Genomic DNA, 27,816 nt, shown 5'->3' with positions numbered 1-27,816 from the left:
AGTTTACTCTGGAGTCAGATGGTAACATAATGTGTGTTTTAGCCTATTAGACACAAAAACGATGTTTGAAAGTGAGAATAAGGTAGGTCTGATGCTGGTAAACTCTGAAACATTAGTACACACATCATAGTCTGAAGATGTTGACCTTAAGCGTGTAATTCTACTAATTGAGTATGATCAAGGTTGTAGAATAGATAGAACAGTAGCTTTCTGACCCTAACAGGCATTAACATGACAAACACCCCCCCTTACTGGTTAGAAATCTTTATTACACTCAGTGTGGCTAGGAAGTAAGTGTAATGTACCAGTGTGTTCCCGACGGAAGGAATTCGTGTAACACTCATTGAACAGAGTGTGTTCACATTACCGCTTGTTCTAGTAATGTAACGCATCCTTACAAGAGGAGAAGCAAATAACATATGTGTTGTCAGATACGTCCATATTTAACGCCATGATGGAGGCGGTGTTCCAGGCACCCAAACGGCGGCCCAGAGTGTATGAGACGTACGACGCCCCGTTTCCGGTCCCTCTTGCTGCGGTGGATGCGAGGCTGCAGCAGACCCTAATCTACAGAGCAGATATGGTCAACCAGCATGTCGTTGTCAGGGACCCTGACCACATACAAGCTCTCTACGGCAAGGTGTGTAGCAGCCAGCAGGCTCTGTTGATAAAATACAGTTGTTTAGCTAAATATTCAATACATATTCACTGTTGAGAGGAGCCTACTAACGTTAGTATGATGAAGTTAGCTACTAGCCCTTCACTACTTCAGTAACTAGTCATAGTAAAATACTTTGTTCTGTTCCAAGATTATGGAGCTGCTCATTTTGACTTTGTCATGTTTTTTTTTATTATCAAGGGTTACTTTGGTAAAGGCATCTTGTCAAGAAGCAGACCAGACCACAGTATCTCACACCAATGGGAAAGTGAGTATTAACCAGGCTTGTCGATAATTGGATTGGTCAACAGTGTTGTGGAGCTGGCCCATCTTAACGTGTCCTCTCTCTCTGTCTCTGTAGAGTTTGGTGAGAGAGTTCTACCTGTCATCTCCCTGTTCAAGTAAGTAGCTGCTGATAGAGCAGGACTAGATGGCTACAGCAGTATGAGGACACCCCTTCATCCACTATATATACAGCAGTATGAGGACACCCCTTCATCCACTATATATACAGCAGTATGAGGACACCCCTTCATCCACTATATATACAGCAGTATGAGGACACCCCTTCATTCACTATATATACAGCAGTATGAGGACACCCCTTCATCCACTATATATACAGCAGTATGAGGACACCCCTTCATCCACTATATATACAGCAGTATGAGGACACCCCTTCATCCACTATATATACAGCAGTATGAGGACACCCCTTCATCCACTATATATACAGCAGTATGAGGACACCCCTTCATCCACTATATATACAGCAGTATGAGGACACCCCTTCATCCACTATATATACAGCAGTATGAGGACACCCCTTCATCCACTATATATACAGCAGTATGAGGACACCCCTTCATCCACTATATATACAGCAGTATGAGGACACCCCTTCATACACTATATATACAGCAGTATGAGGACACCCCTTCATCCACTATATATACAGCAGTATGAGGACACCCCTTCATCCACTATATATACAGCAGTATGAGGACACCCCTTCATCCACTATATATACAGCAGTATGAGGACACCCCTTCATCCACTATATATACAGCAGTATGAGGACACCCCTTCATACACTATATATACAGCAGTATGAGGACACCCCTTCATTCGCTATATATACAGCAGGATGAGGACACCCCTTCATCCACTATATATATACAGCAGTATGAGGACACCCCTTCATCCACTATATATACAGCAGTATGAGGACACCCCTTCATCCACTATATATACAGCAGTATGAGGACACCCCTTCATCCACTATATATACAGCAGTATGAGGACACCCCTTCATCCACTATATATACAGCAGTATGAGGACACCCCTTCATCCACTATATATACAGCAGTATGTGGACACCCCTTCATCCACTATATATACAGCAGTATGAGGACACCCCTTCATCCACTATATATACAGCAGTATGAGGACACCCCTTCATACACTATATATACAGCAGTATGAGGACACCCCTTCATACACTATATATATACAGCAGTATGTGGACACCCCTTCATACACTATATATACAGCAGTATGAGGACACCCCTTCATCCACTATATATACAGCAGTATGAGGACACCCCTTCATCCACTATATATACAGCAGTATGAGGACACCCCTTCATCCACTATATATACAGCAGTATGAGGACACCCCTTCATCCACTATATATACAGCAGTATGAGGACACCCCTTCATACACTATATATACAGCAGTATGAGGACACCCCTTCATACACTATATATACAGCAGTATGAGGACACCCCTTCATTCGCTATATATACAGCAGTATGAGGACACCCCTTCATCCACTATATATAACAGCAGTATGAGGACACCCCTTCATCCACTATATATACAGCAGTATGAGGACACCCCTTCATACACTATATATACAGCAGTATGAGGACACCCCTTCATCCACTATATATACAGCAGTATGAGGACACCCCTTCATACACTATATATATACAGCAGTATGTGGACACCCCTTCATCCACTATATATACAGCAGTATGAGGACACCCCTTCATCCACTATATATACAGCAGTATGAGGACACCCCTTCATTCACTATATATACAGCAGTATGAGGACACCCCTTCATACACTATATATACAGCAGTATGAGGACACCCCTTCATCCACTATATATACAGCAGTATGAGGACACCCCTTCATCCACTATATATACAGCAGTATGAGGACACCCCTTCATACACTATATATACAGCAGTATGAGGACACCCCTTCATTCACTATATATACAGCAGTATGAGGACACCCCTTCATACACTATATATACAGCAGTATGAGGACACCCCTTCATTCACTATATATACAGCAGTATGTGGACACCCCTTCATACACTATATATACAGCAGTATGTGGACACCCCTTCATCCACTATATATACAGCAGTATGAGGACACCCCTTCATACACTATATATACAGCAGTATGAGGACACCCCTTCATCCACTATATATACAGCAGTATGAGGACACCCCTTCATACACTATATATACAGCAGTATGAGGACACCCCTTCATACACTATATATACAGCAGTATGAGGACACCCCTTCATACACTATATATACAGCAGTATGAGGACACCCCTTCATCCACTATATATACAGCAGTATGAGGACACCCCTTCATCCACTATATATACAGCAGTATGAGGACACCCCTTCATCCACTATATATACAGCAGTATGAGGACACCCCTTCATACACTATATATACAGCAGTATGAGGACACCCCTTCATACACTATATATACAGCAGTATGAGGACACCCCTTCATCCACTATATATACAGCAGTATGAGGACACCCCTTCATTCACTATATATACAGCAGTATGTGGACACCCCTTCATCCACTATATATACAGCAGTATGAGGACACCCCTTCATACACTATATATACAGCAGTATGAGGACACCCCTTCATCCACTATATATACAGCAGTATGAGGACACCCCTTCATACACTATATATACAGCAGTATGTGGACACCCCTTCATACACTATATATACAGCAGTATGAGGACACCCCTTCACACACTGTATATACAGCAGTATGACACCCCTTCATACACTATATATACAGCAGTATGAGGACACCCCTTCATTCACTATATATACAGCAGTATGAGGACACCCCTTCATCCACTATATATACAGCAGTATGAGGACACCCCTTCATCCACTATATATACAGCAGTATGAGGACACCCCTTCATCCACTATATATACAGCAGTATGAGGACACCCCTTCATCCACTATATATACAGCAGTATGAGGACACCCCTTCATACACTATATATACAGCAGTATGTGGACACCCCTTCATTCACTATATATACAGCAGTATGTGGACACCCCTTCAAATTAGTGGATTCTTCTATTTCAGCCACACCCGTTGCTGACAGGTGTATGTTATGACAGAGTACAGTAGAATATACAGTACAATGGAATAGATCCGAATAGAACGAGAGTCCACATTCTGATACATGTGAAATGTTTTGAGTTGATAGTTGACCAGAGGAAGCATGGCAGGAAACAGCAGCATGTTATTTAACAAACTAGCTAGCAGAGTAAACCCTCAGCCTGACCCTCTGATCTGTTTTTTAGTTCCAGCATCATGGCCTTGCAGATCTCACTCCTCTCCTCCCTCTACATTTTAGTCATTTAGCAGACACTCACACACAGCAACTTAGTGCATTCATTTTATGATACACTATACAGTTGAAGTCGGAAGTTTACATACACCTTAGCCAAATACATTTAAACTCAGTTTTTCACAATTACAGACATTTAATCCTAGTAAAAATTCCCTGTTTTAGGTCAGTTAGGATCACCACTTTATTTTAAGAATGTGAAATGTTAGAATAATAGTATAGAGAATTATTTATTTCAGCTTTTATTACTTTCATCACATTCCTAGTGGGTCAGAAGTTTACATACACTCAATTAGTAATTGGTAGCATTGCCTTTAAATTGTTTAACTTGGGTCAAACGTTTCAGGTAACATTCCACAAGCTTCCCACAATAAGTTGGGTGAATTTTGGCCCATTCCTCCTGAAAGAGCTGGTGTAACTGAGTCAGGTTTGTAGGCCTCCTTGCTCGCACACGCTTTTTCAGTTCTGCCGACAAATTCTCTATAGGGTTGAGGTCAGGGCTTTGTGATGGCCACTCCAATTCCTTGACTTTGTTGTCCTTAAGCCATTTTGCCACAACTTTGGAAGTATGCTTGGGGTCATTGTCCATTTGGAAGACCCATTTGTGACCAAGCTTTAACTTCCTGACTGATGTCTTGTGATGTTGCTTCTATATATATATATATATCTCCACATAATTTCCCTTCCTCATGATGCCATCTATTTTGTAAAGTGCACCAGTCCCTCCTGCAGCAAAGCAGCCCCACAACATGATGCTGCCACCCCTGTGCTTCACGGTTGGGATGGTGTTCTTCGGCTTGCAAGCCTCCCCCTTTTTCCTCCAAACATAATGATGGTCATTATGGCCAAACAGTTTTATTTTTGTTTCATCAGACCAAAGGACATTTGTCCAAAAAGTACAATCTTTGTCCCCATGTGCAGTTGCAAACCGTAGTCTGGCTTTTTTATGGCGGTTTTGGAGCAGTGGCTTCTTCCTTGCTGAGCGGCCTTTCAGGTTATGTCGATTATAGGACTCGTTTTACTGTGGATGTAGATACTTTTGTACCTGTTTCCTCCAGCATCTTCACAAGGTCCTTTGCTGTTGTTCTGGGATTGATTTGCACTTTTCGCACAAAAGTTCGTTCATCTCTAGGAGACAGAACACGTCTCCTTCCTGAGCGGTATGACGGCTATGTGGTCCCATGGTGTTTATACTTGCGTACAGATGAACGTGGTACCTTCAGGCGTTTGGAAATCGCTCCCAAGGATTAACCAGACCTGTGGAGGTCTGCAATTATTTTTCTGAGGTCTTGGCTGATTTCTTTTGATTTTCCCATGATATCAAGCAAAGAGACACTGAGTTTGAAGGTAGGCCTTGAAATACATCCACAGGTACACCTCCAATTGACTCATTATGTCAATTAGCCTATCAGAAGCTTCTAAAGCCATGACATCATTTTCTGGAATGTTCCAAGCTGTTTAAAGGCACAGTCAACTTAGTGTATGTAAACTTCTGACCCACTGGAATTGTGATGCAGTGAATTATAAGTGAAATAATCTGTCTGTAAACAATTGTTGGAAAAATTACTTGTGTCATGCACAAAGTAGATGTCCCAACCGACTTGCCAAAACTATAGTTTGTTAACAAGAAATGTGTGGAGTAGTTGAAAAATGAGTTTTAATGACGCCAACCTAAGTGTATGTAAACTTCCGACTTCAAGTCTATATACAAAAGTATGTGGACACCCCTTCGAATAGTGGACTCTGCTATTTCAGCCACATCCGTTGGTCCGTACTGAAGAGCTCAGTGACTTTCAACGTGACTGTCATAGGATGCCACCTTTCCAACAAGTCAGTTTGTCAAATTTCTGCCTTTCTAGAGCTGCCCCGTTCAACTGTAAGTGATGTTATTGTGAAGTGGAAACATCTAGGAGCAACAACGGCTCAGCCGAGAAGTGGTAGGCCACACAAGCTCACAGAACGGGACCTCGGAGTGCTGAAGTGCGTAAAAATCGTCTGTCCTCAGTTGCAACACTCACTACTGAGTTCTAAACTGCCTCTGGAAGCAAGTCAGCACAAGAACTGTTTGTTGGGAGCTTCATGATATTGGTTTCCATGGCCGAGCAGCATCACACAAACCTAAGATCACCATGCGCAATGCCAAGCGTCGGCTGGAGTGGTGTAAAGCTCACCGCCATTGAACTCTGGAGCAGTGGAAACACGTTCTCTGGAGTGATGAATCACGCTTCACCATCTGGCAGTCCAATGGATGAATCTGGGTTTGGTGGATGCCAGGAGAACACTACCTGCCCCTATGCATAGTGCCAACTGTAAAGTTTGGTGGAGGAGAAATAATGGTCTGGGGCTGTTTTTCATGGTTTGAGCCACTTAGTTCCAGTGAAGGGAAATCTTAACGCTACAGCATACAATGACATTCTAGACGATCCTGTGCTTCCAACTTTGGGGAAGCCCTTTCCTGTTTCAGCATGACAATGCCCCTGTGCACAAAGTGAGGTCCATACAGAAATGGTTTGTTGAGATCTGTGTGGAAGAACTTGACTGGCCTGCACAGAGCCCTGACCTAAACCCCATCGAACAGCTTTGGGATGAATAGGAACGCCGACTGCGAGCCAGGCCTAATCTCCCAACATCAGCGCCCAACCTCACTAATGCTCTTGTGGCTGAATGGAAGCTGCAGTCTCTGCAGCAATGTTCCAACATCTAGTGGAAAGCCTTCCCAGAAGAGTGGAGGCTGTTATAGCAGCAAAGGGGGGGAACAACTCCATATTAATGCCCATGATTTTGGTATGAGATGTTTGACGAGCAGGTGTCCACTTACTTTTGATCATGTAGTGTATTGCTGTCTACCAGTTACACAGCATGAGTCTACCTGTCTCCTCTCTCCCAGGTACCAGAAGCATTTGAGCTGGGCACGGGACGTACTCCTAGCTCAAGGATTGGAGGAGGAGGTTGTCAATCAGATGCTGCAGAGACTTAGTCAGCCAATGGAGCCAGAGCTCAGAGAGGAAAATGGAAATGATGACTGCCCAGCCAGCCCTCACAGGAGTGAGGAAACAGGGTCAGGGGCAGGTAAACCCCAGGAAGTGGCCTCAGAGCAGGCAGGGACAGGGAGACAGCAGGGCCAGGCATCAGCCTCCTGGAGCCCAGAGGAGCAGGGGGAGCAGGACAGTCAGTGTCCCCAGGCTAAGAGGCCTAGGAGTCAAGGAGATGGTCGGTTCGACCCACTGTCTGAGCTGTACCCCCAGGAGCCCCAGCAGATAGACCCAGCGGCCCTGGCTACGGTCCGATGCCCCAGGCATGATGACTGGCTGGTTGACTGTGGCTGTCGCCTGGACGACAGCGTGCTGGAGACCCTCACCCTGCAGAGAGACAGACAGACAGAGGCAGGCCAACAGGGGGCAGACCGTGGGTATGAGTATGTACTGGTGATGGAAGAGGAGAATAGTGTTGTCAAGGTACGGTGTAATTATCAGGACAAATCATTTAACACATTTTCTCACAAGTTGTTCCTGACCAGGTGACCCAACCAGGAAAACCTCTGGGCCCTAGTTGTAGTCAGGAGTTTGTCCTGGTCAGGTCTTGTGGTCTACCCTGGTCTGACTCGTTATTCAGTGTATGTATAAACTAGAACCATGTGTTCTGCGTAGCCTAGGCCTACTGTGTCAGACGTTGCTGACAGTGTTCTTATTGACATGTAATATAATAATAATGTAACTGATGTGTTTTGGGATATTTTATATATATATATATTTAATTTAGGGTTAGTTATTATTCGTTGTTAATAAAAATGTACCCCCTTTTTCTCCCCAATTTCGTGATATCCAATTGGTTTATTATTATTACAATCTTGTATCATCGCTGCAACTCCCCAACGGGCTCCGGAGAGGCGAAGGTCAAGTCATGTGACCCGCCAAGCCGCGCTGCTTCTTAACCACAGCCCAGTGAAATATCAGGGCGGCAAATTCAAAAACAACAAAATGTCATAATTCAACTTTCTCAAACATACAACTATTTTACACCATTTTAAAGATACACTTCTCCTTGATGGTAACCACATTGTCCGATTTCAAAAAGGCTTTACAGCGAAAGCAAAACATTAGATTGTTAGGAGAGTACATAGACAAAAATAATCACACAGCCATTTTCCAAGCAAGGACATGTGTCAATAAAACCCAAAACACAGCTAAATGAAGCACTAACCTTTTGATGATCTTCATCAGATGACACTCCTAGGACATTATGTTACACAATACATGTATGTTTTGTTTGATAAAGTTCATATTTATATCCAAAAACAGCATTTTACATTGGCGCGTGATGTTCAGAAAATGTATTCCCACCAAAACGCCTGGTGAATGTGCACATCAATTTACAAAAATACTCATCATGAACGTTGACAAAATATATAACAATTATTTAAAGAATTATAGATAGACTACCCCTGGATGCAACCGCTGTGTCAGATTTTAAAATAGCTTTACGGAGAAAGCACATTTTTCAATATTCTGAGTACATAGCTCAGCCATCACGGTGAGCTATTCAGACACGCGCCAAGTTCGGGGCAACCTAAACTCAGAATTAGTATTAGAAATATTCTCTTACCTTTGCTGATCTTCGTCAGAATGCACTCCCAGGACTGCTACTTCCACAAGAAATGTTGTTTTTGTTCGAAATAATCCATATTTATGTACAAATACCTCCGTTTTGTTCGTGCGTACAGATCACTTATCCAAAGGCATAACGCGCGAGTGTGGAACGAGAGACAAAGTCAAAATGTTCCATTACCGTACTTAGAAGCATGTCAAACGCTGTTTAAAATCAATCTTTATGGTATTTTTTACGTAAAATTGTGATAATATTCCAACCGGACAATAGCGTATTCATTCAAGAAGAAAAAGGAGGGGTGTGCTCGCGGGACCGAGCATATCCAATCCCTTTGTTGCCAGGCAGATAACTCAGTAACTGAGCTCCTATTATCTGCCCAGTGACAGGAAAATGCTCAAACCACTTTCTGAAGGCTTTAGACAACCAATGGAAGCCTTAGAAAGTGCAACGTCCCCCACAGACACTGTAGCTTCGATAGAGAATCAAAAGAACTACAACAATTCTTTCCACTTCCTGCTTAGATTTTTCTCAGGTTTTTGCCTGCCATATGAGTTCTGTAATACTCACAGACACCATTCAAACAGTTTTAGAAACTTCAGAGTGTTTTCTATCCAAATCTACTAATAATATGCATATTCTAGTTTCTGGGCCAGAGTAGTAACCTGTTTAAATTGGGTACGTTTTTCATCTGGCCGTGAAAATACTGCCCCCTAGCCCAGACAGGTTAACAACCGCTCGCTTAATCCGGAATCCAGCCGCACCAACGTGTCGGAGGAAACACTGTTCAACTGATGACTGAATTCAGCTTGTAAGCACCCGGCCCGCCACAAGGAGTCGCTAGAATGCGATGGGCCAAGGAAAGCCCCCCGGCCAAACCCTCCCCTAACCCGGTGCGATGCTGGGCCAATTGTGGGGAGTCCATTGGGACTCCCGGTCCTGGCGGGCTGTGACACAGCCTGGGATCAAACCCCAGGCTGTAGTGAAGCCTCAACACTGTGATGTGTCAGAGGCCCTGGGATCTTACATAGACCACCATGGGATCATGTTTCTGATGTTTTGTGGTTCTGTGTGTTCCAGCAGGGCAGAGCAGGGCCAGGGACGACACTGAGGAGAGTGTGTAGAGTCAACCCCTTCAGACTGCTAGAGTACCTTCAACTGACTCTGGAGGAGGTAAGACACCATCCACTCTGCTCTTCTCTGTTTTCTTCTCTACGCTAGTTGTCCTGAACAATAGTTTGGCTGTGATAGAGGGAATCAATAACATGTTAATGAGGATTGTATTGTTACAGCTGGATCTGATGATGATGATGAGGATGTCCTCTGTCCCCACAACCCTCCCTGTCCCCTGTCCCCACCACCCTCCCTTGTCCCCACCACCCTCCCTTGTCCACTGTCCCCACCACCCTCCCTGTCCCTTGTCCCCACAACCCTCCCCTGTCCCACCACCCTCCCTGTCCCCACCACCCTCCCTGTCCCTTGTCCCCACAACTCTCCCTGTCCCCACCACCCTCCCTTGTCCACTGTCCCCACCACCCTCCCTGTCCCTTGTCCCCACAACCCTCCCCTGTCCCCACCACCCTCCCTGTCCCCACCACCCTCCCTTGTCCACTGTCCCCACCACCCTCCCTGTCCCTTGTCCCCACCACCCTCCCTGTCCCCTGTCCCCACCACCCTCCCTGTCCTCTGTCCCCACCACCCTCCCTGTCCTCTGTCCCCACCACCCTCCCTGTCCTCTGTCCCCACAACCCTCCCTGTCCCCTGTCCCCACCACCCTCCCTTGTCCCCACCACCCTCCCTTGTCCACTGTCCCCACCACCCTCCCTGTCCCTTGTCCCCACAACCCTCCCCTGTCCCCACCACCCTCCCTGTCCCCACCACCCTCCTGTCCCTTGTCCCCACAACTCTCCCTGTCCCCACCACCCTCCCTGTCCTCTGTCCCCACCACCCTCCCTGTCCTCTGTCCCCACCACCCTCCCTGTCCCTTGTCCCCACCACCCTCCCTGTCCTCTGTCCCCACCACCCTCCCTGTCCTCTGTCCCCACCACCCTCCCTGTCCCTTGTCCCCACAACCCTCCCTTGTCCCCACAACCCTCCCTGTCCTCTGTCCCCACCACCCTCCCTTGTCCCCACCACCCTCCCTTGTCCACTGTCCCCACCACCCTCCCTGTCCCCTGTCCCCACCACCCTCCCTGTCCCCACCACCCTCCCTGTCCCCTGTCCCCACCACCCTCCCTGTCCCCACCACCCTCCCTGTCCCCACCACCCTCCCTGTCCCCTGTCCCCACCACTCTCCCTGTCCCCACCACCCTCCCTGTCCTCTGTCCCCACCACCCTCCCTGTCCCTTGTCCCCACAACTCTCCCTGTCCCCACCACCCTCCCTGTCCTCTGTCCCCACCACCCTCCCTGTCCCTTGTCCCCACCACCCTCCCTTGTCCCCACCACCCTCCCTTGTCCCCACCACCCTCCCTGTCCCTTGTCCCCACAACCCTCCCTTGTCCCCACAACCCTCCCTTGTCCACTGTCCCCACCACCCTCCCTGTCCCCTGTCCCCACCACCCTCCCTGTCCCCACCACCCTCCCTGTCCCCTGTCCCCACCACCCTCCCTTGTCCCCACCACCCTCCCTTGTCCACTGTCCCCACCACCCTCCCTGTCCCCTGTCCCCACCACCCTCCCTGTCCTCTGTCCCCACCACCCTCCCTGTCCCTTGTCCCCACAACTCTCCCTGTCCCCACCACCCTCCCTGTCCTCTGTCCCCACAACCCTCCCTTGTCCCCACCACCCTCCCTTGTCCCCACCACCCTCCCTTGTCACCACAACCCTCCCTTGTCCCCACAACCCTCCGTGTCCACTGTCCCCACCACCCTCCCTGTCCCTTGTCCCCACAACCCTCCCTTGTCCCCACAACCCTCCCTTGTCGACTGTCCCCACCACCCTCCCTGTCCTCTGTCCCCACCACCCTCCCTGTCCACTGTCCCCACCACTCTCCCTGTCCTGATGACACCTCCACTAGCACCACCAATACTGTGCCCCTAGTGCACTAGAGTGCCATTATCTAGGGTGTTGTAAAGCAACCTTTTCTGAGCCAAGATCACTTTGAGTCAAAATGCAGGCCGAGATCTACTGCTCAAACTTCATTTTAATTACTTAAAAAAATCGTAAGCCTATGCAACATTAACCTATTAAAAAGTACTGTAGCAATGAGGTTTGTGCAGTTGGCTATAGGCCCAATACATTATCACTGCATATTGGCTGTGCTTGAATTGCCCTGCCAATGTTGTTCTTCACCAACCATTTAAAAATTATATTTCAACACGTGAGGTATACAGTGCATTCGGAAAGTATTCAGACCCCTTGACTTTTTCCATATTTTGTTACATTAAAGCCTTATTCTAAAATTGATTAAATTGTTTATTTCCCTCGTCAAATCTACACACAATACACCATAATGACATCACAATACCCCATAATGACATCACAATACCCCATAATGACAAAGCAAAAACAGATTATTAGAAATGTTAGCAAATTTATAAAAAATTAACAAAGTATCACATTTACAGAAGAATAATTCAGACCCTTTACTCAGTACTTTGTTGATGCACCTTTGGCAGTGATTACAGCCTTGAGTCTTCTTGGGTATGATGCTACAAGCTTGGCTCACCTGTATTTGGGGAGTTTCTCCCATTCTTCTCTGCAGATCCTCTCAAGCTCTGTCAGGTTGGATTAGGAGAGTCGCTGCACAGCTATTTTCAGGTCTCTCCACAGATGTTCGATCGTGTTCAAGTCCAGCCTCTGGCTGGGCCACTCAAGGACATTCAGAGACTTGTCCGAAGCCACTCCTGCATTGTCTTGGCTATGTGGTTAGGGTTGTTGTCCTGTTGGAAGGTGACCTTTGCCCCAGTCTGAGGTCCATAGCGCTCTGGAGCAGGTTTTAATCAAGGATCTCTCTGTACTTTGCTCTGTTCATCTTTCCCTCGATCCTGACAAGTGTCCCAGTCCCTGCCGCTGAAAAACATCCCCACAGCATGACGCTGCAACCACCATGCTTCACCATAGGGATAGTGCCAGGTTTCCTTCAGACGTGACACTTGGCATTCAGGCCAATCTTGTTTTCATCAGACCAGAGAATCTTGTTTCTCATGGTCTGAGAGTCCTTTAGATGCCTTTTGGCAAACTCCAAGCAGGCTGTCATGTGCCTTTTTGCTGAGGAGTGGCTTCCGCCTGGACACACTAGCATAAAGGCCTGATTGTTGGTGCTGCAGAGATGGTTGTCCTTCTGGAAGGTTCTCCCATCTCCAGAGTGACTCTGGAGCTCTGTCAGTGACCATCGGGTTCTTGGTCACCTCCCTGACCAAGGCCCTTCTCCCCCGATTGCTGTTTGCCCGGGCGGCCAGCTTTAGCCAGAGTCTTGGTGGTTCCGAACTTCTTCCTTTTAACCTGTTGGGGATAGGGGGCAGTATTTACACGGCCGGATAAAAAAACATACCCGATTTAATCTGGTTACTACTCCTGCCCAGTAACTAGAATATGCATATAATTATTGGCTTTGGATAGAAAACACCCTAAAGTTTCTAAAACTGTTTGAATGGTATCTGTGAGTATAACAGAACTCATATGGCAGGCAAAAACCTGAGAAGATTCTGAACAGGAAGTGGCCTGTCTGACAAGTTCTTGTTCATCTTGGCTCTTTTTATTGAAGACTGAGGATCTTTGCTGTAACGTGACACTTCCTACGGCTCCCATAGGCTCTCAGAACCCGGGAAAAAGCTGAATGATATCGAGGCAGCCCCAGGCTGAAACACATTAGCGTTTGGATAGTGGCCTGTCAGAGGACCGTCAGACTGGGGCTCGTGCACGAGGGCACGAGATGTTTTTATTTTCCCTCTCTTTGAACGAAAACCACCACTCCCGGTAGGAATATTATCGCTTTTTTACGAGAAAAATGGCATAAAAATGTATTTTAAACAGCGGTTGACATGCTTCGAAGTACGGTAATGGAATATTTAGAATTCTTTGGTCACGAAATGCGTCGTGCTCGTCACCCTTCTTTACCCTTTCGGATAGTGTCTTGAACGCACGAACAAAACGCTGCTGTTTGGATATAACTATGGATTATTTGGGACCAAACCAACATTTGTTATTGAAGTAGAAGGCCTGGGAGTGCATTCTGACGAAGAACACCAAAGGTAATAACATTTTTCTTATAGTAAATCTGACTTTGGTGAGTGCTAAACTTGCTGGGTGTCTAAATAGCTAGCCCTGTGATGCCGGGCTATCTACTGAGAATATTGCAAAATGTGCTTTCACCGAAAAGCTATTTTAAAATCGGACATAGCGAGTGCATAGAGGAGTTCTGTATCTATAATTCTTAAAATAATTGTTATGTTTTTTGTGAACGTTTATCGTGAGTAATTTAGTAAATTCACCGGACGTGTTCGGTGGGAATGCTAGTCACATGCTAGTCACATGCTAATGTAAAAAGCTGGTTTTTGATATAAATATGAACTTGATTGAACAGAACATGCATGTATTGTATAACATAATGTCCTAGGGGTGTCATTTAGCTGTGGTTTGGGTTTATGTGACATTATATGCTAGCTTGAAAAATGGGTGTCTGATTATTTCTGGCTGGGTACTCTGCTGACATAATCTAATGTTTTGCTTTCGTTGTAAAGCCTTTTTGAAATTGGACAGTGTGGTTAGATTAACGAGAGTCTTGTCTTTAAAATGGTGTAAAATAGTCATATGTTTGAGAAATTGAAGTAATAGCATTTCTAAGGTATTTGAACTGTGTTCTTGCTTCAATGCTGCAGAAATGTCTTGTTACCCTTCCCCAGATCTGTGCCTCGACCCAATTCTGTCTCAGAGCTGTACGGACAATTCCTTCAACCTCATGGCTAGGTTTTTCTCTGACATGCACGGTCAGAGAAATCATATCCAATCAGTTGAATTTACCACAGGTGGACTCCAATCAAGTTGTAGAAACATCTCAAGGATGGTCATGCTAGTGTAACGGTTGTCGTACTGTAGAGAAGACCAAGGCGCAGCGGATTGCGTGCTCAACATCATAATTCATTAAATAATGAGAACACGGAAAAACAAGAAAATAACGAAGGACAAACCGACAGTTCTACTGTCCATATAGATACTTACAGCAGTGCAAAATAAAACAACCCACAACCCCAAGAGAAAAACACACACCTAATATATGACTCCCAATCAGGAACAACGATATCCAGCTGTTCCTGATCGGGAGTCACACAGACTAACACAGAAACAGAACAACTAGAAACTACATACAACACACATCTTCTGCCACGTCCTGACCCAATACTAAACAACTACTCCCTCTGCTGGTCAGGACGTGACAGTTAGGCCTAAGTGCACTTGATTTGCTCTCCAGGCCCGCCCGGTAGGTGGAGTTTGTACCTTCAGACACATGAAATGGTTCAAAATCAGAACACTGACTACCCGGTGAGCTGGCCAGCTGAATCAAGTGCACCTACCGCTACCAGACAGAGCTAAACAAAATAGGAATGCAAGGCTTTATCATTGGGCTTTTTACAGAAATGTTTGGCGATCTACTAGGAAAGGCTTGGAGATAGACCAGTCGATCACGATTGACTGGTTGGTGACCACTGATCAATGGGATAGATGCCATTTTAAACGTTAGGAGCTCCTCCCTCTAAGACTGCACTGTATTTCTCATCTTTTTCTGATCTTTTGAAAATTATTTTCTTCTTTCAGGCTTTCTTCTTGGTCTATGCATTAGGATGCCTTTCAGTTTACTACAATGAGGTAAGAAGCTACAGTCTTATAAACATATACGTCTTATTAACTAAAGCCTTTGTTGTTATGGTGCATGTTTGTTTAGTGCGAGTCTTGCTTATTCTGACTTCCTCTTCAGGAGCCATTGTCGGTGCTCCAGCTGTGGGAGATGTTCCGGTCGGTTCAGCCCCACTTTGAGACGTCATACATGGCCTACCATTACTTCCGCAGCAGGGGGTGGGTGCCCAAGCCTGGGGTGAAGTACGGGACTGACCTCAGTGAGTTAATAATTCATTAATTGTAGACTGTTCTAGTGCCCTTGCCAATTCATTGTGTGTGTGTGTGTGTGTGTGTGTGTGTGTGTGTGTGTGTGTGTGTGTGTGTGTGTGTGTGTGTGTGTGTTCACACTACCTTTCAAAAGTTTGGTGTCCCTTAGACATAGTTTTTGAAAGAAAAGCACTTTTTTTTGTCCATCAAATTGATGAGAAATGCAGTGTAGACATTGTTAATCTTGTAAATGACTGTTGTAGCTGGAAACAGCAGAGGGAGCACCCCCCATCCACATTGATCTTCTTGGCCTTCCTGTGGCATCGGGTGGTGTAGGGTTCCTGGAGGGCAGGTAGTTTTCCCCCAGTGACGCGTTGCGCAGACCGCACCACCCTCTGAAGAGCCTTACGGTTGTGGGCGGAGCAGTTGCCGTACCAAGCGGTGATACATCCCGACAGGATGCTCGCGATTGTTTATCTGTAAAGCTTTGTGAGTGTTTTAGACAAGCCAAATTTCTTCAGCCTCCTGAGGTTGAAGAGGTGCTGTTGCGCCTTCTTCACCATGCTGTCTGTGTGGGTGGACCATTTCAGTTTGTCCGTGATGTGAACGCCGAGGAACTTAAAACTTTCCACCTTCTCCACTACTGTCCCGTCGATGTGGATAGGGGGGTGCTCCCTCTGCTGTTTCCTGAAGTCCCTGAAGTTCATCTCCTTTGTTTTGTTGACGTTGAGTGTGAGGTTATTTTCCTGACACCACACTCTGAAGTCCCTAGGCCGTCTCGTCGTTGTTGGTAATCAAGCCTACCACTGTAGTGTCGTCTGCAAACTTGATGACTGAGTTGGAGGCGTGCATGGCCACGCAGTCATGGGTGAACAGGGAGCACAGGAGAGGGCTGAGAAAGCACCCTTGTGGGGCCCCAGTGTTGAGGATCAGCGGGGTGGAGATGTTGTTTCCTACCTTCACCACCTGGGGGCAGCCCGTCAGAAAGTCCAGGACCCAGTTACACAGAGCGGGGTCGAGACCCAGGGTCTCGAGCTTAATGACGAGTTTGGAGGGTACTATGGTGTTAAATGCTGAGCTGTAGTCGATGAACAGCATTCTTACATAGGTATTCCTCTTGTCCAGATGGGTTAGGGCAGTGTGATTGCGTCGTCTGTGGACCTATTGGGGCGGTAAGCAAATTGGAGTGGGTCTAGGGTGTCAGGTAGGGTGGAGGTGACTAGTCTCTCCTTGACTAGTCTCTCAAAGCACTTCATGATGACGGAGGTGAGTGCTACGGGGCGATAGTCGTTTAGCTCAGTTACCTTAGCTTTCTTGGGTACAGGAACATTGGTGGCCCTCTTGAAGCATGTGGGAACAGCAGACTGGGATAGGGATTGATGAATATGTCCGTAAACACACCAGCCAGCTGGTCTGCGCATGCTCTGAGGACGCGGCTAGGGATGCCGTCTGGGCCGGCAGCCTTGCGAGGGTTAACACGTTTAAATGCTTTACTCACGTTGGCTGCGGTGAAAGAAAGCCCGCAGGTTTTGTTAGCGGGCCCTGTCAGTGGCACTGTATTGTACTCAAAGCGAGCAAAGAATTTGTTTAGTTTGTCTGGAAGCAAGACATCGTGGTCCGCGACGGGGCTGGTTTTCCTTTTGTAGTCTGTGATTGACTGTAGACCCTGCCACATACCTCTCGTGTCTGAGCCGTTGAATTGCAACTCTACTTTGTCTCTATACTGACGCTTAGCTTGTTTGATTGCCTTGCGGAGGGAATAGCTACACTGTTTGTATTCGGTCATGTTTCCGGTCGCCTTGCCCTGATTGAAAGCAGTGGTCCGCGCTTTCAGTTTTGCGCGAATGCTGCCATCAATCCACGGTTTCTGGTTGGGGAAGGTTTTAATTGTCGCCGTGGGTACAACATCACCGATGCACTTGCTAATAAACTCGCTCACCGAATCAGCGTGTACATCAATGTTGTTCGACGCTATCCGGAACATATCCCAGTCCACGTGATCGAAGCAATCTTGAAGCGTGGAATCCGATTGTTCAGACCAGCGTTGAACAGACCTGAGCACGGGCGTTTCCTGTTTTAGTCTCTGTCTATAGGCTGGGAGCAACAAAATGGAGTCGTGGTCAGATTTCCCGAAAGGAGGGCGGGCGAGGGCTTTATATGCGTCGCGGAAGTTAGAGTAGCAATGATCCAGGGTTTTGCCAGCCCAGGTCGCGCATTTGAGATGCTGATAACATTTAGGGAGCCTTGTTTTCAGATTAGCCTTGTTAAAACCCCCAGCTACAATAAATGCAGCCTCAGGATATGTGGTTTCCAGTTTACATAGAGTCCAATTAAGTTCTTTCAGGGCCGTCGATGTGTCTGCTTGGGGTGGGATATACACGACTGTGACTATAATCTAAGAGAATTCTCTTGGTAGATAATGCGATCGGCATTTGATTGTAAGGAATTCTAGGTCAGGTGAACAAAAGGACTTGAGTTCCTGTATGTTGTTATGATCACACCACGACTAGTTAATCATAAGGCATAAGGCATACACCCCCACCCTTCTTCTTACCAGAGAGATGTTTGTTTCTGTCGGCGCGATGCGTGTGAAAAAACAAGTGGCTGTACCGACTCTAACGTATCCCGAGTGAGCCATGTTTCCTGAGCCCTCTGGAACAGGTTTTCATCAAGAATCTCTCTGTACTTTGCTCCGTTCATCTTTCCCTCGATCCTGACTAGTCTCCCATTCCCTGCCACTGAAAACATCCCCACAGCATGATGCTGCCACCACCATGCTTCACCATAGGGATGGTGCCAGCTTTTCTCTAGACGTGACGCTTGGCATTCAGGCCAAAGAGTTCAATCTTGGTTTCTTCAGACCAGAGAATCTTGTTTCTCATGGTCAGAGTCCTTTAGGTGCCTTTTGGCAAACTCCAAGCGGGCTGTCGTGCCTTTTATTGAGGAGTGGCTTCTGACTGTCCACTCAACCATAAAGGCCTGATTGGTGGAGTGCTGCAGACATGGTTGTCATTCTGGAAGGTTCTCCCATCTCTACAGAGGAACTCTGAAGCTCTGCAGCTCTGTCAGAGTGACCATCGTGTTATTGGCCACCTCCCTGACCAAGGCCCTTCTGCCCCGATTGTTCAGTTTGGCCGGGTGGCCAGCTCTACAAAAAAGTGTCTCTGTGCCTTCTCATTTTTTATACATTTTTTTCATCCAAGGGGTACTATATTGTGATGACCTCTGAACAGGGGGAAGCCATGGAGCTTCCTGCAACTCTCCTGCAATTGTTGGGCTCAAGGGCTTTGACACCTCTCACTTCACACCACAGTGCTTATTGAAGTTGTATCTGGATCTGTTCTGTCCTAGTAACCTTAGTATCCAGTCCTTATAAATGAAAATAGATTATTGTGATGTCTTTTTGTTCTTGGCTTTAAAAGTAGCTTCAGACTAAACATGACTCACTCAGTTCCAGGTTGGATGGTAGTTTCAGGTTTCTGCTTCTTTTGCTGGTCGTTGGTTTGCCAGAGCATTTGCTCTGTAGTCCTTGGGAATAAGAATCCTGTATGTATGTCCTACATGCATTTCGCTACACCCGAAATAACATCTGCTAAACGTGTGTATGTGACAAATAAAATTAGATTTTATCCAAGTTTATCCAACTGTAAATCTATCTTTTTGTAAAACATGCTGAAAGATTAAGTGGCTCATCTGCTCATGATCTGTCTTTTTTGTAATGGGTTGACTGGTGGTACAGTTTCTCTGTTAGTTTAATGGGTTGACTGGCGGTACAGTTTCTCTGTTAGTTTAATGGGTTGACTGGCGGTACAGTTTCTCTGTTAGTTTAATGGGTTGACTGGCGGTACAGTTTCTCTGTTAGTTTAATGGGTTGACTGGCGGTACAGTTTCTCTGTTAGTTTAATGGGTTGACTGGCGGTACAGTTTCTCTGTTAGTTTAATGGGTTGACTGGCGGTACAGTTTCTCTGTTAGTGTAATGGGTTGACTGGCGGTACAGTTTCTCTGTTAACCTGATGGGTTGAATCTGAATGTTTGCAGTATAGACCTTGTTTCACTGTTAGTTGAATGGATTGACTGTGATCCTCCAGCTATAAAACACTAGACACTCAGATGTGAGATGCTATGATAATTCTTAGTCTTATTGTCTTGTACTGTATTTTCTCTTCCATGCAGTGCTTTACCGAAAAGGACCACCTTTCTACCATGCAAGGTTTGTATGAATTACAGTACATTAACATTTCCATTGAGATCCAGTAATTGTTTAAATAGTGTTTATGTGAAATATTTATCTCCCTCTAGTTATTCTGTGGTGGTGGAGAAGGTAGACCAGCCATGTGGGGGAGGGGCTCTCCGTCCGTTCAGCTGGAGGTCTCTGGCTGCTCTCAGCAGGATTACCGGCAACGTTTCCAAGGTAACACACCTTCACCTTACTACCTGGGTCCAGTCCACCATAACATTGTAATTCTATTTCTAATTAATTATTTGTTTATACCCCTACCTAGCCTTGGGGCATATTCATGGCGGTGTCTTCCCTTAATACAAAAATATGTTCTCCACAATAACATATACAAAGTAACTAATAAATCAACCGTATGGTATCCCAGGAGTTGATGCTGTATCTACCCATTTCACCTGACAGATACCTCTGACAGTGTTGTACATATAAATAAGATGTAGAAATACACTGAGTGGACAAAACATTAAGAAAACCTTTCTAATATGGAGTTGTATTAGCAGTGTGTAGTATATATTATGGTACGTATATGGAGTGTGTAGTATATAGTCTATGCAGTAGTTAGTATATGTAGTGTATGTGGTATGTAATGTGTAGTATATAGTCTATGTAGTAGTTAGTGTATGTGGTATGTATATGTAATGTGTAGTATATAGTCTATGCAGTAGTTAGTATATGCTGTGTGTAGTGTGTATGTATTATGGTAAGTATATGTAGTGTGTGGGATGTAGTCTATGTAGTAGTTAGTGTATGTGGTATGTAATGTGTAGTATATAGTCTATGCAGTAGTTAGTATATGTAGTGTATGTGGTATGTATATGTAATGTGTAGTATATAGTCTATGTAGTAGTTAGTATATGTAGTGTATGTGGTATGTAATGTGTAGTATATAGTCTATGCAGTAGTTAGTATATGCTGTGTGTAGTGTGTATGTATTATGGTAAGTATATGTAGTGTGTGGGATGTAGTCTATGTAGTAGTTAGTGTATGTGGTATGTAATGTGTAGTATATAGTCTATGCAGTAGTTAGTATATGTAGTGTGTAGTGTGTATGTATTATGGTAAGTATATGGAGTGTGTAGTATGTAGTCTATGTAGTAGTTAGTATATGCTGTGTGTAGTGTGTATATATTATGGTAAGTATATGGAGTGTGTAGTATGTAGTAGTTAGTATATGCTGTGTGTAGTGTGTATAAATTATGGTAAGCATATGGAGTGTGTGGGATGTTAGCTCCTGAGGTGCTGACCTGTTGCACCCTCGAAAACCACTGTGATTATTATTATTTGACCCTGCTGGTCATCTATGAACATTATATTACATAGTTAGTATATGTAATGTATAGTATATAGTCTTATGTTGTTCTGGGATTGATTTGCACTTTTCGCACCAAAGTACGTTCATCTCTAGGAGACAGAACGCATCTCCTTCCTGAGCGGTATGACGGCTGCGTGGTCCCATGGTGTTTATACTTGCGTACAGATGAACGTGGTACCTTCAGGCGTTTGGAAATTACTCCCAAGGATGAACCAGACTTGTGGAGGTCTGCAATTTTTTTCTGATGTCTTGGCTGATTTCTTTTGATTTTCCCATGATGTCAAGCAAAGAGGCACTGAGTTTGATGGTAGGCCTTGAAATACATCCATAGGTACACCTCTAATTGACTCAACTGTTGTCAATTAGCCTATCAGAAGCTTCTAAAGCCATGACATCATTTTCTGGAATTTTCCAAGCTGTTTAAAGGCACAGTCAACTTAGTGTATGTAAACTTAGGTTAACATGTGTAAATAAAGGTTAACATGTGTAAATATTTGTATGAACGTAACAAGATTCAACAACTGAGACATAAACTGAACAAGTTCCACAGACATGTGACTAACAGAAATTGAATAATATGTCCCTGAACAAAGGGGGGGCCGAAATCAAAAGTAAGTCAGTTTCTGGTGTGGTCACCAGCTGCATTAAATACTGCAGTGCATCTCCTCCTCATGAACTGCACCAGATTTGCCAGTTCATGAGTTCTTAAGTCGCTCTTAACCAGAGCGACTTACAAATTATGACATAACATTGAAGGTTGTGCAATTGTGGTGGCTAATTTCTGCATTACCAAATGAGGAGAGTTACAAACACACCAGTCTGAGTTAAACTACATCTTTAATACTTAAGATACTTTTGCAAAAGTACTTTGATCTTCAATAATGCACTCTCTCGAATGAACCAGGAAGGTTTTAACACAATGGCTACTGAGATATTTTATACCCAAGAACCACCCCTTCAACGTACATTGACGAACCACAAATCTTAGGAACAGTTCACAAAGGTTAAGTTTTGTATGAAAATATATCTATAAAGCACAGCAGACAGCAACTGCTATCTCAACAGTGTTCATTATATAGACCAGTATCTGGTCCCCCTAGAACCGTCCCTCCCTGGTACGGTATAGAACAGAACCATTAGCTCATGTCCTCTGGAATGCTTTTTAGGCTTTCTTATCAAAATACATCATAAATCTCCTTTGTCAGCGCTATCTCATAGAGGCCCATCCTCAGTAAAACACCTCTTGTTCCCACTCCTGGACAAGCTCACTGAGGGGAGTGACCTGCGCACAGACATTGTGGAGACAAATAATTGGTTCCCCATTAATCACGCCATCCCTTCACATGGTTTAAGAATAGGTAAAGACACTCACATATGAAGACAATATTTCATTCTGTCCTCCTCTCTTGCTGATATTCTGCATAGCAACAGAGACATGTAAAAAACAAGCCTGACCTCTCCCCTCTCTGGGCCCCAAGTGTCTGAGCCCCAGCTAAGGTAGACATGCAACTGAAAGACACCAGAGTCCAAAGGACACTTTCTAATGACAAGTATCTCAAATAAGCATATTATACTAATAAAACATCTTAATTATCTATGTTACCCAACTAATTCTGATTCATCCACCACACAATGTAACAGGAACATTTAGACTTAGGGATGCCACCCGTTAGGTAAAATACGGAACGTTTCCGTATTTCACTGAAAGAATAAACGTGATAGTTTCCGGATTCGACCATATTAATGACATAAGGCTCGTATTTCTGTGTGTTATTATGTTATAATTAAGTCTATGATTTGATAGAGCAGTCTGACTGAGCGATGGTAGGCAGCAGCAGGCTCGTAAGCATTCATTCAAAATAGCACTTTCGTGCGTTTTGCCAGCAGCTCTTCGCAATAATTCAAGCATTGCGCTGTTTATGACTTCAAGCCTATCAACTCCCAAGATTAGGCTGGTGTAATCGATATGAAATGGCTAGCTAGTTAGCCGGGTGCGAGCTAATAGCGTTTCAAACGTCACTCGCTCTGAGACTTGGAGTAGTTGTTCCCCTTCCTCTACATGGGTAACGCTGCTTCGAGGGTGGCTGTTGTCGATGTGTTCCTGGTTTGAGCCCAGGTAGGAGCGAGGAGAGGGACGGAAGCTATACTGTTACACTGGCAATACTAAAGTGCCTATAAGAACATCCAATAGTCAAAGGTATATGAAATACAAACCGTATAGAGAGAAATAGTCCTATAATTCCTATAATAACTACAACCTAAAACTTCTTACCTGGGAATATTGAAGACTCATGTTAAAAGGAACCACCAGCTTTCATATGTTCTCATGTTCTGAGTAAGGAACTTAAACGTTAGCTTTTTTACATGGCACATATTGCACTTTTACTTTCTTCTCCAACACTGTGTTTTTGCATTATTTAAACCAAATTGAACATGTTTCATTATTTATTTGAGGCTAAATTGATTTTATTGATGTATTATATTAAGTTAAAATAAGGGTTCATTCAGTATTGTTGTAATTGTCATTATTATAAATAAATGTAAAAAATCGGCCGATTAATCGGTATCGGCTTTTTTTGGTCCTCCAATAACCGGTATCGGCGTTGAAAAATCATAATCGGTCGACCTCTAACCCGGACTATTTGCATTGTGTGCCCCCCAACCCCTCTTTTTACGCTGCTGCTATCCGTTTATCATATATGCATAGTCACTTTAACTATACATTCATGTCCATACTACCTCAATTGGGCCGACCAACCAGTGCTCCCGCACATTGGCTAACCGGGCTGTCTGCATTGTGTCCCACCCACCAACCCCTCTTTTACGCTACTGCTACTCTCTGTTCATCATATATGCATAGTCACTTTAACCACATCTACATGTACATACTACCTCAATCAGCCTGACTAACCGGTGTCTGTATATAGCCTCGCTACTGTATATAGCCTGTCTTTTTACTGTTGTTTTATTACCCATTGTTCACCTAATACCTTTTTTGCACTATTGGTTAGAGCCTGTAAGTAAGCATTTCACTGTAAGGTCTACACCTGTTGAATTCAGCGCACATGACAAATAAACTTTGATTTGACAATGCCAGGTCTCTGACCTCCTCCCTATAGGCTGTCTCATCTGTAAACTTAATGATGGTGTTGGAGTCGGGCTTGGCCACGCAGTCGTGGGTGAACAGGGAGTACAGGAGGAGACTAAGCACGCAGCCCTGAGGGGCCCCAGTGTTGAGGATCAGCGTGGCAGATGTGTTGTTACCTACCCTTACCACCTGGGGGCAGCCCGTGAGCTTTGTGGGCTCTATGGTGTTGAATGCTGAGCTGTAGTCAATGAACAGCATTCTCACGTAGGTGTTCCTTTTGTCCAGGTGGGAAATGTCAGTGTGGAGTGCTATTGAGATTGCGTCATCTGTGGATCTGTTGGGGCGGTATGCAAATTGGAGTGGTTCTAGAGTTTCTGGGATGGTGGTGTTAATGTGAGACATGACCAGCCTTTCCAAGCACTTCATGGCTGCAGTCATTTAAACAGGTTACCTTGGTGTTCTTGGGCACAGGGACTATGGTGGTCTGCTTGAAACATGAAGGTATTAGAGACTGGGTCAGGGAGAGGTTGAAAAAGTCAGGGAAGACACTTGCCAGTTGGTCAACGCATGCTCTGAGTACACGTCCTGGTAATCCGTCTACTCCTGCGGCCTTGTGAATGTTGACCTGTTTAAATGTCTTGCTCTCCGTAGCCGATGAAAGTGTGATCACACAGTCATCCGGAACAGCTGGTGCTCTCAAGCATGCTTCAGTGTTGCTTGCCTCAAAGCTCGCATTGAAGTCATTTCTCTGCTCATAGAAGTAACAACATGAATTTGTGCATGTGGCAGAAGTAATGCGGTGCGACTTGTTTCGCCATTCCTTTTTTGTCAGTGGAGGAAAGGGAGAGCGGCGGGATGTTGAGAGGCGGACCCTCATCTGCTGCTCTCTCCCTCCGCTGACGGAGATGCAGGCACCATCAGCCCAGTAAAATAAAAAGCAAATGATTTACATGTATGCTCACTCAGCTGTGCCTCACAAGTAATACAACAACTGATCTATTACCGGTGTGATCACCTCCAATTTTGAAATATATATATTTTTTAAATGGCCTGAACAACCATGCATTGGCAGGGCAATTCAAGCAAAGCTAATATATATTGGGCCTTACAGCCTACTGCACAAACCTCATTGATATGTTAATGTTGCATAGGCTTACGTTATTTACGTCATGTTAAAAAAAAAATCTGAGCGGTAGATCTCGGCTTGCATTTTTGACTCAGTGATCTTGACTCAGAAAAGGTTGGTGACCACTGTTCTAGAGTTTTCCATGTTAACACCATCAATGTTTCCTTTTACTTTGGCAATTGTAATAGAATCAACACAATACTAGATACCAAAACAAAACAAACTAAGCAAGAGATCTTGTTGTAGGCAGAACGTATAGGTGTAGGATTCTATTGCATTGACATGCACTACTCAGCCCCTACACAGACCGGTGCGGCATAACCAATCAGAGCTGCAGTAGGCCTATATGCAAATAAACCATTGCCATATATGGATCTGTGCCACTTACTTTGAACTGGACTGTGTTTACAGCATAGTGGATGCACTTGTTTGAGATCAAAGCGAGATGTTATGGGATGCATTTTCTCCATTGTTTTTTTATGGTAGACCACTCTAGTAGGCCTACATTATGATCAATAGCCACAGTAGCCTACTTGGCCTCTGTTAAAACTGTAACTAAAAGCGGGTACAGCCTTAGTGTTTACAGTAAACGTGTGCTGGAAGTTGCACAGAATTTTCACAACGTTCAAGTTTGCGCTCAGCAGATCTGAAATTTTGCTCAGTCACGAAAATAATTTGAAGAAACATTGAGCACTACATCCAATGGATTTGGATGCTGATTTCTGCGGTATTAGTAAAGATGTGATCAATACATTGAGGATGATTCCTGTCTGTGTGTTGTATTCTAGGACTTGATGCTGTGCTACGTCATCTACCCACCTCACCTGACAGAGGAACAACTCTCCTCTCCAGACTGTCTCTGCAGGGTCAAAGTTCAGGTACGACTTCCGCCTAACCCTTTCTCTGTTAACCCTTTCTCTGTTAACCCGTTCTCTGTTAACCCGTTCTCTGTTAACCCGTTCTCTGTTAACCCTTTCTCTGTTAACCCGTTCTCTGTTAACCCGTTCTCTGTTAACCCTTTCTCTGTTAACCCGTTCTCTGTTAACCCTTTCTCTGTTAACCCGTTCTCTGTTAACCCTTTCTCTGTTAACCCGTTCTCTGTTAACCCGTTCTCTGTTAACCCGTTCTCTGTTAACCCTTTCTCTGTTAACCCGTTCTCTGTTAATGTTAACCCGTTCTCTGTTAATGTTAACCCGTTCTCTGTTAATGTTAACCCGTTCTCTGTTAATGTTAACCCTTGCTCTGTTAACCCGTTCTCTGTTAACCCTTTCTCTGTTAACCCGTTCTCTGTTAACCCGTTCTCTGTTAACCCGTTCTCTGTTAACCCGTTCTCTGTTAACCCGTTCTCTGTTAACCCTTTCTCTGTTAACCCGTTCTCTGTTAACCCGTTCTCTGTTAACCCGTTCTCTGTTAACCCTTGCTCTGTTCTTTCCCCTCTACCTGTCATCTCTCTAACCTCTTTCCCCTCTACCTGTCATCTCTCTAACCTCTCTCCCCTCTACCTGTCATCTCTCTAACCTCTTTCCCCTCTACCTGTCATCTCTCTAACCTCTCTCCCCTCTACCTGTCATCTCTCTAACCTCTCTCTCTGTTAACCCTTGCTCTGTTCCTTCCCCTCTACCTGTCATCTCTCTAACCTCTTTCCCCTCTACCTGTCATCTCTCTAACCTCTTTCCCCTCTACCTGTCATCTCTCTAACCTCTTTCCCCTCTACCTGTCATCTCTCTAACCTCTTTCTCGCTCTAATCTGTTGTTCTTCAGGAGATTATTTTAAGCAGATGGATATCATCACGAGAGCGGACAGAGACGGACGACATATGACTTATTTTTTTTTGTCTGCTGCTGTGTAAATATACAGCACCTTCAGGAAGTATTCACACCCTTTGACTTGTTCCACATTTTGTTGTTACAGCCTGAACTTAAAATGGATAACATTTCAATTTTGTGTCCCTGGCCTTAACACAATGCCCCATAATGTCAAAGTGGAATTATGTTTTTAGAAATATTTTTTTTAAATAAAAATGTAAACTGAAA

The 27,816-nt window shown here is 44.8% G+C and overlaps 1 protein-coding gene across 2 annotated transcripts; it reads left to right on the top strand.

The window, feature by feature from the left end:
* The first annotated feature begins 302 nt into the window (after positions 1-302).
* tsen2 (TSEN2 tRNA splicing endonuclease subunit) lies at positions 303-27,816 on the top strand. 2 transcript variants are annotated; one of them, XM_014168481.2, is made up of 11 exons: positions 303-640; positions 860-926; positions 1,020-1,059; positions 7,263-7,830; positions 10,061-10,150; positions 15,731-15,781; positions 15,891-16,029; positions 20,193-20,229; positions 20,319-20,430; positions 26,571-26,660; positions 27,544-27,816. In XM_014168481.2, exons 1-11 carry the CDS (start codon positions 452-454, stop codon positions 27,601-27,603), a joined length of 1,443 nt encoding a protein of 480 aa, XP_014023956.1. In that variant the 5' UTR covers positions 303-451; the 3' UTR covers positions 27,604-27,816. The 2 variants fall into 2 exon arrangements, with proteins under 2 accessions (XP_014023956.1, XP_014023955.1); XM_014168480.2 differs by having other exon boundaries at positions 10,058-10,150.

This window comes from Salmo salar, chromosome ssa22 (assembly GCF_905237065.1).
Source record: "Salmo salar chromosome ssa22, Ssal_v3.1, whole genome shotgun sequence".
Taxonomy (NCBI): domain Eukaryota; kingdom Metazoa; phylum Chordata; class Actinopteri; order Salmoniformes; family Salmonidae; genus Salmo; species Salmo salar.
Note: the sequence above shows the minus strand (reverse complement) of the source record. Positions and strands in the feature narration are given on the sequence as shown.

Bases quoted from the DNA above. Each gene is read 5' to 3' on its own strand.
- tsen2 (XM_014168480.2), top strand. From the start codon at position 452: ATGATGGAGGCGGTGTTCCAGGCACCCAAACGGCGGCCCAGAGTGTAT. The intron at 1,060-7,262 runs GTAAGTAGCTGC...CCTCTCTCCCAG, and splicing joins CCTGTCATCTCCCTGTTCAA to GTACCAGAAGCATTTGAGCT. The intron at 20,431-26,570 runs GTAACACACCTT...GTTGTATTCTAG, and splicing joins TTACCGGCAACGTTTCCAAG to GACTTGATGCTGTGCTACGT.